Below are 15,000 nucleotides of genomic sequence, written 5' to 3'. Positions count from 1 at the left end.
AAAGGAACGGGAAATTAAAACACAAATAGAAACAACGAAGGTGACGTTAAAGAGGGAAATACAAGGGGAACATCGGGAATTAACGAAGGTAAAAGTGGAGGTGGATGAGGTAAAGAATGAGAACTGAAATCAAAGCAAAACAGGTAGAAGCAGGTGATGAGTAAAGGAGGAGATGATGGAATGCATGAACATGTTATACTTACAACGTGACAAGGTTCTCAAAGATCACGCGAAGAGGATACAGGTCCTTGAGAAGAACCGGGAGGAGGTGAGTCCAGTGAAGGTGAATCATGGCGAGTCCGGTTCTGTGCATGATGCAAATGGGTGTTTGGCGAGCTTGGGGGTGACAGACCCGGGGTTTCTTGGAGTGCCCAATGTGCGGAGTGTAAATGTAATGGAGTGTGTGCCAAGAGCAAGTGAACCAGAATGTGCGAGAATGGAGTGTGATGGTGAGTGAGAAAATGTCGGTCAGGCATCGACTCGGACAGGAGTCGCGGGTCGTTGGACAGATGTGAGACATGAGTCCCCCGTGCACGGTACACCGTGTGGACCCGGAGGATTTGCCCCAGCGTCGGTCCCGTATGGACCGGCGTATGGGATTCGAACCCTGGGAAGCCTCGCAGTGCAGCTCGCACCGTATGATGGCAAGAGCGACCTGAGGGCTTACTTGGCGCAGTTCGATCACGTGTGTTGGGGTAATGGTTGTGGTCCGGATAAAGGTGGGGATGCACCTTGTAGCAGCACTGTGCGGTGTGGCGGCCGAGGTTCGGACCACCCTTCCCCCTGGGGCCATTACGCTGGCAGACCTCTGTTTGGCTCTAAACAACCGATTCGGCAAAGAACAGCAGAGCGAGCTTGTTAAAACTCAGCTCGCAAACCGAAAAAGGAAACCCCAGGAGTCCATTGGGGAATTGGCTCATGACATTCGCCACGCAGTAGGGATTGCATATACAGACATGACAGCATCCACGCAGGAAAGACTGGCACTGGACCATTTCGTCCAGGCCCTGTCGGACTCTGACTGTGGGGCTCAGCTGGCCATGTGGCACCCATGCACCATGAGTCAGGCGGTTGATGCCGTAGCACGCTATGAAGCGGAAAGGCTCCTGACTCGGGGGGGGGGGGGAAGGGGGGTAGCGCCGTCGGGTTGCGATGAGACAGGCGGGCAATGGCGGGTCATGGGAGAAGCCACCCGTGAAATGAGGACATACCTGGAGGAAATGGTTCGCGGCATGGTGAACCGCCAGTTGGCGAGGTCTGGACCATGGCAGGCAGCTCCGATGATGGCAACTGGAAGGCCACCGATAAATGCTCGAACTCGGAATTAAAGGCGGGGGGGGGCAATTCGGAGTATCGGAGAAATACACCAAACCAGGTAAGGTGTTATAATTGTAGTCTGACAGGTCACCTGTGACGGGACTGCAGAGCTCCATGCAGGGATAGACTTCGCTATCCAGCACTACCAACTCCACCCTGTACGGACCGGACTTGCCAGCCCTCAACACCCCACCAGGCCCCAGGAAATTAGTATGTGCCAGTCATATAGGGCCATGTTCGGCTGTGGTGGATGGAAAAGTGCCATCATCAATACGACGTCATTTATTGTGGCCAAATTGGCATTGGTAGTTTACCAATTAGGTGTAAAATTGCCCCGAAGGGGTAGACGTCGTGGTGGACACAGGAGCAAGCGCCATGATCATCAGCCCTGTAATCCTTGACTTGAGCAGAGATGGCTGGGATGATAGACACCGTCTGTAAAATCATAGCCTGCAGCTGGCTACCGGGGCAACGGCTCCCATCATAGGGCGTGGTTTTGTGACCCTTTAGTTGGGTTCGTTAAAGAAGAGAGTAGGGGTTTGGGTGGCGGAGGTGTGCGATCCATGTCGATTAGGGTTGGATTTGCGAACCGCCAGCGAATGTAAAATCGATCTGGCCCAGAGTTTCATGCAGTTGGGTTTCGAAAAGCTGCCACTCGTGGGTGTGAGCACAGATGAGAAGGTGGAGCAGGAGGCTCACAATCCAGTGACCATTCCCCCAGGTGCCAAGGCGATAGTCCCGGCACGATGGCGGGTTCACCCAACCTGGTGGGAACCCAGTGGTCTGGTCGAGCAGCTGTTGTAGCAACCAATTCCGGGCTTAGTCATGGGCCGTACGCTTGAAAATACTAACGGGCCTGTGGTGGCTGTCAAGGTAAATAATGTTAGCACAGAATCATGCACTATAGGACAGGGCACGAAGGTGACAGACTGCACCCCAGTTATTAATGTCACAGAGGTGAGAGACGAGAACATTTGGCTGGCTCAACCGCGGAGGGAATCTCTAGAACGTGATAGCAATTGGCCCAATCCCATTTGCAAGATGGTAAACCGGAGTAGTGCAGATTTGGAGGAAGTCCAACGGAAGGCCTTACACAAACAAATTACCCAGCATTTGGGAATCTTCTCTTCGTCTCCCAAGGACATTGGACGTACGGGCCTGGTGAAACATCAGATCCACACAGGTGAGGCCAGGCATATTCATCAGCCCGCCCAACAGCTCCCTTGGAGCAAGAAGGAGGAAGCTGACGAGCAGGTAGAAAAGATGCTGAGTGCAGGTGTCATCGAGTCCTCGGAAAGTCCTTGGATGTCACCTGTTGTGTTGATTAAAAAGAAAGATGGGACCACGTATTTCTGCATGGACTATCACCAGGTTAACAATGTGACAATCAAAGACTCCTATCCTCGGCCGAGAATTCACGATACCCTCGATGCCGGTGCAGGCTCAAATTGTTTCTCAACTTTGGACCTCAAGAGCAGGTATTGGCAGGTGGAGATGAACAAGACAGGGAAGGAGAAAACGGCATTTTCTACAGGGAAGGGACTGAATCAGTTCACTGTGATGCTGCTTGGTTTGTGTAACGCCCCCGCCACCTTTGAGAGATTGATGGAGCGTGTACTGGGTGGCATGCCATGCCAATCTTGCATGGTGTACCTGAATGACATCCTGGTGCATGCTAAAACATTCCTCCAGGCCATAGCTAATTCTGACCAGGTGTTTGGGCACCTCAGACAAGCAGGGTTAAAGTTGAGCCCAGAAAAATGTACCTTCTTTGCGAAGGAAGTGGCCTATCTCGGTCATGAGGGAGCGAAAACCGACCCAGGTAAAGTCACAGCGGTAGAGGAGTGGACCGTACCGAGTAACATCAAGGAGGTGTGGGGTTTTGGGGGGACTCTGCTCCTACAACCGGAGCTTTGTGGCAAAATTTGCAGAGATAGCCAGGCCCCTTCACCGGCATATGGAGAAGGGGAGATGTTTAATTGGACAGGTGAGTGCAATGATGCCTTCCTCAAACTGAAGGGGTGTTTTACATCCACACCCGTTCTAGCATTCCCCACTGATAACGGGACCTTTACCCTCGACACGAATGAGAGCCAGGAAGGAATGGGTGCAGTTTTGTCTCAGACGCAGGAGGCCGTGGAAAGAGTGACCGCGTATTACAGTCGGGCCATGAGTAGGCCCGAGCGAAATTACTGCATCACTCGCAAAGAGTTATTGGCTATGCTGTCTGCCATGAACCATTTCCACCTGTACTTTTAAGGGTGGAAATTTTCGGTTCGAACTGACCATTCCTCCCTGCAATGGCTTTTACAGTTCAATGAACCTGAAGGCCAAATTGTGAGATGGTTGGAAAAGTTGCAGCAGTACGATTTCAGTGTGACTCATGGTGCCGGGAAGGCTCATGGGAATGCCGATGCACTCTCTCGACACACTTGTCTGGGAGAAAACTGTAAATTCTGCATGAGACATGAGGACAAGGAACAATTGGCAGACCCCTCCCATAAGATCTCAGTCTGTGCAGCCCAGGTGACAGGGCAAGACTTGCCACTATCTGCAGATGAGGAATTTGGAACGTTAGGTTGGAGCACGGCCCAGCGGGAAGGTCCCTCATTGGGGCCGGTGTACAAATGGGTCCGGGAAGGTAAGAGACCCAGTGGGGAGGAAGTCACCCCCCTCGGAGCAGGGACAAAGGTGAACTGGGCTCAGTGGAAGACTCCAGAATTGAAAGATAACATCTTGTTTCACAAGTGGGTGTAAATTCCCTCCGAAATAACTTATTGTTGTTGCAGGAACTTAGAGGTTATTGTTGCAGGAATGGAGGCATATATCTCCTCTTTCAAAGCTATCTCTCCGACCAATTCTTGGTTCAATAATTCCTGCTCTGCAGCCATTCGTGCAAGGGATGCCGCATATCGGACATGGAAAAACTCTTCTTCCTCTGACCCGCATTCAGCTTTCATATCCACCAGAAATCATTGCAAATATGTTATTCGTGAAGCAAAGCATTCCTTTATTCAAAAGAAATGTGACAACCTCTCATCTTCTTTCACGAATCCATCTTTCTGTTCCTTAGCTTAAAGTATCTCCAACAACTTCTGTCGCTCTACCTTCCCTTTGCTTTTCCGTTCCGACAATACTATCGCTGTCTCTCCGACTGATAAAGCAACTCCTTTTGGTTGGCGATTCTCCTCCAACTCCACACTGAATGACTTGAACATTCCATCTCCCTCTGATGCTCCCCTCTCCAATCCTATGCCCCTCCCTATAATCTCTTTTCATGCCGTCGAAAATACTCCTCTCTCTCTCTCTCTCTCTGGACATAAGCAAGGCCTACAGGCAAGATGGCATTCCTCCCCGTGTCTTGAAGGAATGTGCTTCAGAACTTGCACCCATGCTTGCTCGTTTGTTTCGTTTTTGTTTGAAAACCCAAACTTTCCCTCTGACCTGGAAACATGCTTTAGTACAGCTTATGTTAAAGAAGGGTGATCGTTCAAACCCTTCTAACTACCGTCCTATTGCTCTGGCACTACCGTTTTCAAAGTCTTTGAATGTGTTCTCAATTCCCATTTTCTCAAGCATCTTGAATCTCAGTCTTTTACCAGACCACCAATACGGCTTTCGCAAGGTAAGATCCACAGATGATATCCTTTCTTACATTACGAATGTCTGGGCCTCTTCTTTGAGAGACTTTGCGGAATCCTTTGTTGTCGGCCTTGATATCTCAAAAGCCTTTGACAGAGTTTGGCATTGGGGTCTGATGTCCAAGCTTCCCTCTTTCAGCTTTTCTCCTTCACTTTGCTCTCTCATATCAAGCTTTCTCTCCATAATTGTTGATGGTTCGACATCTCCCCCCTTCCCCATCAACAGCGGTGTACTTCAGGGTTCCAACACTCTTCCTTCTTTTTGTCAGTGATCTTCTTTCTTCCACAAATAACCAAATGCACTCGGATGCTGATGACTCAACATTAGATTCCTCCATTTCTTTCCCATCTGCCCCATCTTCCCTCACTCGAGCTATATCTCGTTTCATCACAGCCACCTCTATAAATTCGAATTTGGACAAGATCTCCCAGTAGGCAAATGTAATCAAGTGAAGTTTAATGCTTCAAAAACTCAATTTCTTCTCATCTCTCTCTCTCTAAAACTCCTCCCAACTCTCCAATCTCTTCTGCAAGCTCTACAATTCCATCATGTGATACAATAAACCTACTGGGTATTACCCTGGCATCAAATTTATCCTGGAATCCACACATTACACAAATAGCTAAGTCTGCCTCGAAGAAATTAGGAGTCCTGTTCAGATATCAGATTCTTCTCCTCAGTTGCTCAAACTATAAAAAGGATCGATTCCTCCTTGTATGGAGTACTGCTCTCACATCTGGGGAGGTGCCAGCTAAACATACTTACTGGAGAGAATTGAATCTAAAAGGTATTGGACTTGTCAACTCCATCAATGTGACCTCAAAACTCAGCCCGCTCAAATTACGCCGCATAGTAGGATCTCTTTCTCTTTTCTACATATATTACTTCGGTTGTGAGCAGTGGCCACAGGTTTGGTTCTTCCGAGGAGAAACGAGGATTAACCACACACACACACACACACACACACACACACACACACACACACACACACACACACACACACACACACACACACACACACACACACACACACACAGCTGGTGAGCGACCCGAGACAATGGGGAAGCATGGCTTGTTATTGCTTTCAACGTGTGTGTGTGTGTGTGTGTGTGTGTGTGTGTGTGTGTGTGTGTGTGTGTGTGTGTGTGTGTGTGTGTGTGTGTGTGTGTGTTTCATAAAACAGCGTACACACACAACGCACATTGACGTATTTGATTGACATCTTCCAGACGACCACAGAACTTACTGAACATGTTTCTAACTCACAGCTACCGTATAATGGCGTATTGGCAGCGTTTAGGGGAATTGGTATATAAAAATGGGGTTCACAGGAGGAACCAGTCAGTGTTCCAAACTCCATGTTTTTTTTTTTGTTTGTTTTTTTCTTCAGCATGACGGTGATGTTGACACTTCGATTTCGAGTGCGGTTATGATTTCAGTCGTTGAGCAGCAGCCTATTAATTATATTATATTATAACCGCACTAGAAATCGAAGTGTTAACATCACCATCATGCCGATTATACAAAAAAAGAAGAAAAAAAAAACCATGGAGTCTGGAACACTGAAGCTAAACATTACCTCGACGTGTTTCGACTTATGAGTAACTTACAAGTAACGTGTGTCGACGTGTGTCAACGATCGCGTAACGTGCCTACAACTTATGCCAGCGTATGCGGAACGTGTGATTCATATGCTGGCATACGTCGAAAAATTTCAAGCATGGAAAATTTGTCTAACAGCTCGGCGTACTACGACGTATACCAGCGCACTACAACGTATGCCTGTGTGCTCTTAATGTATACAAAACTTACCCATACGTATTCAACGTGTGCCAGCGTTTTAGACAAATTTTTTATACGTCGGCATACGCTGGCTAAATCGTCAAGGTGTGAGAGGGCCTTTAAATTGTAGCGATTCTGATGATTTCAGAATAAAATCAGCTGTTCCTGTAGGTTTCCTCTGCTGGGTAGTGCATTTCACAAGAAAGACTCAACCATGAATAAAAAGGAGCTTCCAAAAGACCTCCAGCAAAAAGTTGTGGAAAGGCACAGATCAGGGGAATGGAATTAAAAATATTACATAGGCCCTGAATATCCCATGAAACACAGTCAAGACAGTCATTAAGAAGCGGAAGGCATATGATACAACAAAGACCCTGCCTAGATCGGGCTGTCCCTCCAAACTGGATGACCAAGTAAGGAGGAGACTAATCAGAGAGGCCACCAAGAGGCCAATGGCATCTCTGAAAGAACTACAGGCCTTTACGGCAAAGACTGGTCACTGTGTGCACGTGACTAACATATCCCAACCACTCCACAAGTCTGGCCTGTACAGTAGGGTGGCAAGAAGGAAACCATCACTCAAAAAAGCCCACCTTCAGTCCCGTTTGAGGTATGCAAAAAAACACTCCAGAGATTCTGAAGCCGGGTGGCTAAATGTTTTGTGGTCTGCCGAAACAAGAAGGAACTTTTTGGCCTAAATTCAAAACATTATGTTTGGCAGAAACCCAACACAGCACATCACCCAAAGAACACCATCCCCACTGTGAAGCATGGTGGTTGCAGCATCATGTGATAGGGATGTTTCTCATCAGCAGGGACTGGGGCACTTGTCAGGATAGAAGGGAAAATGGATGGAGCAAAATACAGAAAAATCCTAGAGGAAAACCTGCTGCCCTCTGCAAGAAAGCTGAAATTGGGACGGAAGTTCACCTTTCAGCATGACATCGACCAAAAGCACACAGCCAAAGCTACACTGCAGTGGCTTAGGAACAAAAAGATAAATGTCTTTGAGTGGCCCAGTCATAGTTCCGACATAAATCCAAACAAAAATCTGTGGCATGACTTGAAGATTGCTGTCCATCAACGCTCCCCATGCAACTGGACTGAGCTTGAACAGTTTTGTTGAGGGATGGGAAAATATTGCCCAATCAAGGTGCGCAAAGTTAGAACAGACCTATTGCACCAGACTCACAGCAGCAATTGCTGTCAAAGGTGCTTCCACAAAGTAGTAACTCTGGGTGGAGGGGTTGGGACAAATCCAACCAAGATTTTATCGTTTTGTATTTTTAATAGATTTTCTGAAATTTGTCGATTTTTTTTTTCCCTTGGAAGCTGTGAGTTATGATATGTAAATAAAGGTGGAAAAAGTCTAATTTCATGCAATTTAATTCCAGGCAAAAAGGCAAGAAATGGTGGAAATTTTCAAAGTAGGTGTAGACTTCCTATATATTTTGATTGCTACACATATAGTCATGAGTCTCCAGCAACTCATGACTCACAGCTCCTATCTCTGCACACAAACACTCATCAATAACCAATTAGGGCTCCCATTGACACCAGCCCACATTGGCCTGCCTCTTTTTCCTGAATTCAACGAACAAGTATTTTTAGATCAACATCAGGCGAAAAGTCGACATAGGCCAAATTTCTAAAATTGCCAATTTTCAGCCAATTGACTTGAAATTGGGAGAGGATTTGCATATTTGGCCAATGATTTCAACCACCAATTATTTTTAGGGTCAAATTTGTTTGATGGATTTTGCAAGTATTGTGCCATGAATGACATCTTTCTTGTTTGTTTGTCTGTCTGTCTGTGAGTAGGATGTCTCAAAAAATGTGGACGGATTTCAATGACATTTGGTGGACAAGGACAAATTGATGATATTTTGGTGAAGATCTGGATCCGGATACTCGATGTTTTTAAGCGATTCTTCTCCATTGAGAGAAATTGTATGAAGCATGATATTTCAGAAAGTTGTGGAGGAGTTATGAGAAAACTCAGTGGATGAGTTAGTGAGGTGACAAGTACAAGACAATTCGATTTTGGTTCTGGTCCGGATCTGGATCAGGCCTATCAGTGGGATACAAAACCTAAACTCTTCAGCCTGGTGGTGGTTTGTGCTCCACCGAATGCCGTTCTAGTTCGTTTTGTATTTCATGAAACTAATGGGAGGGTTAAATGTGATTCCAAGTATTCTGGGATATATTTTTTGGGAAGTTGTTTAAAGAAATCTTTTCGGAAATGATATTTAGAGTGCAAGAAAAAACAATGATGAATAAAGTCAGCATAATAAGAAGATAATCTTCACTTCAAATGTACATTATAAATTTTTTACACATTTTTTCATTGTATTATAATGATAGCCAATTCTAAGTAATCCCTACCTGCGCATTCTTAACCTCTTGCTGCAACTGCTGCATCTGGGACCGAACTTGCTTTATCAATTCAACCAGAGGAGGATACTTTGCAGCCAAAATTCCCTGCATGGATTAAGAAAACTTCAGTGAACAATAAAATAATACAATTACTCTGGAAAATGAAGGTTTTACTATAGTATTGAAATACATATGAGAAATATCACAGTGATTAAGGTTTTTGAGCTGAACCTTTAAATTTTCCTTTGAAAATGACTGCAATGCAGAAAAATATCTGGAGAGTTCAGAGAACACTTTCCCCTTTACCCTGCACAGTCTTGAAACAAAGGTCTTTTCAACTCTTGGCTTGCATTTCCGAGCACGACCGACATTTCCTATGAGCCACAACCTTGTCTGAATCTCGATATTCTCCAATGCTGAGAGCACGAGTGACAAATTTAATCGGTTGAGAGCATGTAAAATGCCATAATATTTTGTCCAAGTGCTGTTAACTGCGTAGATATCTTTAATGAGTGCAGATTTTGAAGCAGTGGAAACACTTTGGTGCACCATGGATGATAGAGCTTGTGGTCAAGTTTCATCAAAATCCTGTGTGTAGTTTCAGAGAAGAGAGCAAATGCCTATTTTGGGGTCAAACTTTCCTCCCCCAATCCCTCGTAGACCCCCTTAATGAGCGCAGATCTTTGGTACATCACAGGTAATGAAGGTTGCGATCACATTTCATTGAAATTGTGTGTGTAGTTTTGGAGAAGAGAGCAAATACCTATTCTGGGGGGGTTCAACACCCCCCTCCCCCACCCCCGTAGACCCCCTTAATGAGCGCAGATTTTGATGCAGACACCTTCGTTAGGCATCAGATGTGAATCTTGTGGCCAAGTTTCATCAAAATTATGTGTTTGATTCCAGCGATAATGATAAGTGTTTACGGACTGACTCACTGACTCACCTAGACACTGCTCGATTGCATAAGCTCACCTGTTTAAAGTCCAGGTGAGCTAAAAACCGCAAATGGACCCACATAAAACTGGGAATATACGAATCACAGGGACACAAATGTCGAGGTAGGTCAGAAAAACCGCAAATATGCCTGCAAAAATCCATGAATACGTGAAGCACAGGGTCGCGAATGTAGAGGAAAGTCCGAAAAACTGCGAATATGACCGAAAAAAAAACACGAACACGTGAAGCATCGGGACGCAAATGTAGAAGCACGTCCCCTTTTATGAACCACGAATATGCGGGGTTCGTGAATATCGGAACTGCGAGTGTCACGGTCTGACAGTATAATTCAAGTGAAATAAAATAAAAGTTTAAAGGCTGTAGGGAAAAATTTTTTTTTTTTTCAGAGTTTTACTGCTGTTGGTGAACCGTCTTTTACACCACCTAATTTAATACCGACATTCATTTTTCATACCTGTTGTTTATCCTTTATGACATCGCTAAAAACAGTAAGTTTTCTATTGGAAATGATTTTCAATTTTGTTAGACTGCCAGACAGGCAAGACAAACAAACAAATGCCTTACTCCTCTGTGCACCTGCACACTTAGGATGAAATTCCACTTAATTTGCCAAATTCAGAGCAAAAGTTCTGTTAAACTTCAGGTTCATGTTCTGATTTGTGTTCCAGTGTTTAAAATATAACATTCAATCGAAATGAAGTAATTCCTCCATCATAGATTGACACCCGTAGACAGACAGAGTGAACAAATTGCTGAACCCTGCTTTTTTCTTCATGGGCGGGGTTATAAAAAAACAGAGGAATATGAATTTGAATGTGAATTTTGGAATCATAACCTGACAGGTGTATCTCTGTCAAGACTGCCCTGAATTAATAACTATGACACATTGGCAAGACAAGCATCTCTCACGTTGATCTGTGGTGCAAGCACATCATGTGGTTCGGATAATTTGGGTTAAAATGTTGATTTGTGAATATGATTGGATAAATATATAAATAAACTTTACCCCACACTCTCGTGTCCATAAACCCCTCTCCACCCTTCTTGGACATATTACACTTAGAGTGTATTCATTCATATATTTCATTTTAAAGTCACATTTCACTCCTGATAAAATGATGAAGAATTAAAGAAGTAATATAATCAATTCCATTACCTTGAGTTTGGCAACAGTCACCTCCTCAGGGACAACGTCATAGTCCTGATGTTCAGTTTCACACATCAGAGACGCCAAGCTCTCATCATCAACGGAGTAAAAGTATCTCTCATTCCCATGGTTGGCGCAACTAGCATCTTCCACATTCACTTGCGCTTCCACAAGTTTCTGCCCTTCCTGTTGCTCAGCCTGCATGTTTCTTACAGTCGCACATAACACAATTAAAATGGAAATTTGGAGACACTGCTTGGCTGCCATGTTTTTTTTTAAACCCACGGTCACACTGTTGATTCTACCCTTCCACCTTGACTCTCTTGTTTGCGTTCAGACAGTGACAACAAAAGGAGTGTCCACAAGGCAGCGTAAAGGCCTCTTCAAACAGTTCCAATCCAAGAAGAGGAAGCCGTTTCCTGAGGAACAGAGAGATGGAACCTGCTGGTCAGGTAAAAAGAAATTACATGTTACGGCCTGAACATACACGCTGAATCTCAATGGTAATTACAAGGATTTTGATTAAAACATTGATGGCTGGTCTACCACTTCACCGATGAGGTCATCCTTATAATCCCCTATTCGCCATTGGGAGGGGAATGAGATGTGCCAAGTTTCAATTTTTTTCCGATCAAGGGTTTCAGAAATATAATGCTTTAATTTTTGGAATTTAATCCAACATGGCTGCCATACCACATGACCTATAACATCATAATTGTAATTAAAATATTCTCCATGAGGCGTCGCTCCTACCCTGAAATGTATTAGTCATTCGGCCAAGTGGTTGCTGAGAAAAAAAAGTTTAAAAATTAATAGAGCAAAAGAAGAAAAAAAAAGTCGATCAAAAATAAAAATCAGTGATAAAAATGAAAATTATTGTTGTTTCAACCAAATTAAGTAATTTTTCTCCATGTTCTCACAATAAAGCTTTGCAGAAAATTTGATGACATAAGCTCAAATGGTAAAAAAAAAAATCTACAGCCCGGATGGATACACACACAGACACACACGCACACACACGGGATTGCAAAACCCTGTCTTCCGCTGCGTGGGGGACGGCTTAACAATGCAAAGAGTGGTCTTGCGGCTTGTGTCACAGAAGGTTGTTCTAGAGTCGGTAATTGATACAAGGTGTAAAGAGATACCATATTGCCAAGGAGCGACAGGTAGTGTCATAAATTATTTACATCTCCGTAAAGCAGTCTCTGTACATATCTCTGTAAACAAGGTAAGGTTAATGCTGGGAGCCAAAGATTTGAGAAAGAAACTGTTGACTATTTTGCATGATTGCAGAATGTTTGTTGAGAGGGCTGACAGGATGGCTGACAAGTACGCACACTTGCCTCTAAACTGTCCAGCCTGGGTTTGAATCTCGGCCCAGCTATAAACTGCCACCCTGGTGTTCCACAAGCAAGGTGATGAATCATTATGTGTCTTCTCGTCCCTTGGATGGATGTTAAGTGGGCATCCCATTTGCTGACATTAGTTTGTGGATGTTAAAGATCCTACAGTGTCTTTCACGAAGAGTAGGTTAACTATTGCCAGCACCATAAGCATATGCCAAATTCCTGCCCGAACCATCGTCGAACGGCAGGCCTGGTTAGCCGGTTCGTGAAAGATTTGAGCCAAGCTTCCCCCGGCTAACTCCATGAGAACTTGGGAATAATTGTGGCTGTTGAAGAAGAAGTAGAAGGAGAAGAAGAACTATATTTGTTCAGCATGATGTTTATTATAAACTAGCAGAGCCTACCAATTGGTTGTCCTGTTTGTCAAAAAGTTTGGACGAGAAGGAGAACGAAAGGAAGACAAATTTACCTGTGCATAGAATGCTTTAATCCCTCACCTCCCACACCCCCTCTGACCCTCATCCTCAAGTCACGCATCCCCCCCCCCAGTTCATCCTGATGTCCCTTCCCACACAGATGTCTCACACACGATGACAAGCTTTGACAAGACCCTCCACTTTTTTGGGGGGGCGGGGGGGTGACAAGGGAAGGAGGACTCATTCAAAGAGAGAGGGCGACATACATACATATATATATATATATATATATATATATATATATATATATATATATATATATATATATATATATATATATATATATATACATACATACATACATACATAAACAATGGAGACGAGTGAGGTCGGGGTGACGAGATACGCCGTCACGATAATTAGGGAGACGTGTAGGACGAGACACGTGGAGGTGACTGAGAAATTAACGATGACAGAGACGCGGATAATACAGGAGACAATGGGAGAAACTCTAAACACGAGGAGACAATGGAAATGAAAACAGAAACATGGGAGATAGAGGAGATAGAGGGTGAATTGGACGAAACTATTGACGAGCACACACAGGTAGAGCTAAGAATGGACGATGGGGTTGAGATTGGGGAATGTTTTGTGACCCGGTGCGAGCAGCAGGATTGCCTCCTCTAGGAACAAGGGGAGACGCTATGCTCCCTTGAAGCAGATCGTTACGAGGTGAGTCCGGTCGTGCCGAACGAGGTTGAGTGAATGAGTGCTGTGAATGGGTACACGCGGAGCTTGGGGGGTAAAGAGATCCCGGGACCCCTTGAGTTTACACGATTCCCTGAAGTGAATGTCCCAGTGTGTGTGGTTAACGGTACGAGTGTGTCGAAATGTGTGGTTAAACGTGCGCATAGTATGAGTGTCATGGCATGCGTGAGTAAAATGGCGTGCGTGAGTGCATGCATGAAAATGGACTTCGGACGGTTTCAGACGGGAGACAGGTGTGGCGAGCCTTCTGCGCCGTGTGGGGTTAATTTGGTAACCGCGCCGGGTTCACGCGACGGCGTCTGCAAGGTCCGTGGCAGGCCGTGTGCGTCTTCACGAGCCGGCCTGGAAACGTTCCACGTCGGATACGAGCCGGCAGAACAAATTCACTTAGATGTCTCATAGTTGGCCCAAGAGGATGTGCAAAAACTTTTTTGCATTTAAAGATGCTCCTGACTCCTGGCTTCTTAGATTAAGATAATTTAATAATTTCCACAACATCAAGCTTTCAACCCCAATATCAACTGCTCTCACAAAGTTTCAATGCAGGTCTTCAAAAAGAAGACATCATCGGTTTGTTCAAACTTCAGAACAAGCTGCATGATTATACCACTGAAGGTGTCATACGGCTATTTTGCCAAACCCAACAGAAAAAGAAATCAAACCCTGCAGTATCTTGTTTTCTTAGCGATAACACGAATGACATACCAGCACCACAGAATTTGGAGAAATCAAACAAGAACCTTATTATATTTGATGATTGTGTAAATGGAAAAAAAAACAAATGGTAATGGATAGCTACTATACCAGAGGGAGACATTCCTCTTGCAATTGTATTTATCTATCACAGCCATCCTTTCAACTTCTGCATCACTTAATAAGAAATAATGCAAATACCTTCGTACTCTTCAAGCTAAACGTGAGAGAGATGCAAAATTTTTGGAGAGATAACTGTTCAACAGCATGTAGTAAAAGCGAATTTGAAGAGTTCGTGAAGCAAACGAAGGGCAAATATAAGTATCTCTTTGTTAAAGAAGATAAGATGCTTTTTGATATATTTCAATAAATAGATGGATGCGCAATAACGAGCAAAAAGATTTAAAGAACATCAACGGTGGGTTTCTAAAGTAGCTCAACAACAACAAGACATCTGGAAGTAACGGAGGCAAAATCTAACGGATGAAGAAGCATTTGAAAGTAAACAAGATAAATATTTTAAACCGCCTCTGAAAGTTTCTCAACAACAAAT

At 44.5% G+C, this 15,000-nt stretch overlaps 1 protein-coding gene across 1 annotated transcript in view; it reads right to left on the bottom strand.

The window, feature by feature from the left end:
* LOC147033388 (zinc-binding protein A33-like) overlaps window positions 1-15,000 on the bottom strand; it is a 44,125-nt gene that overhangs the window by 25,284 nt on the left and 3,841 nt on the right. Inside the window, exons 2-3 of the mRNA XM_085854430.1 lie at window positions 11,234-11,665; window positions 9,127-9,222 (exon numbers count right to left, since the gene is read on the bottom strand). Coding sequence (XP_085710556.1) covers window positions 9,127-9,222; window positions 11,234-11,491 — 354 coding nt within the window. The 5' untranslated portion in view covers window positions 11,492-11,665. The remainder of the gene's footprint in view (window positions 1-9,126; window positions 9,223-11,233; window positions 11,666-15,000) is intronic.

This window comes from Eptatretus burgeri, chromosome 2, assembly GCF_056783735.1.
Source record: "Eptatretus burgeri isolate ZD-2024b chromosome 2, Ebu_testis_v1, whole genome shotgun sequence".
NCBI classification, from domain to species: domain Eukaryota; kingdom Metazoa; phylum Chordata; class Myxini; order Myxiniformes; family Myxinidae; genus Eptatretus; species Eptatretus burgeri.
This window is presented reverse-complemented; position numbering and strand designations above follow the sequence as displayed.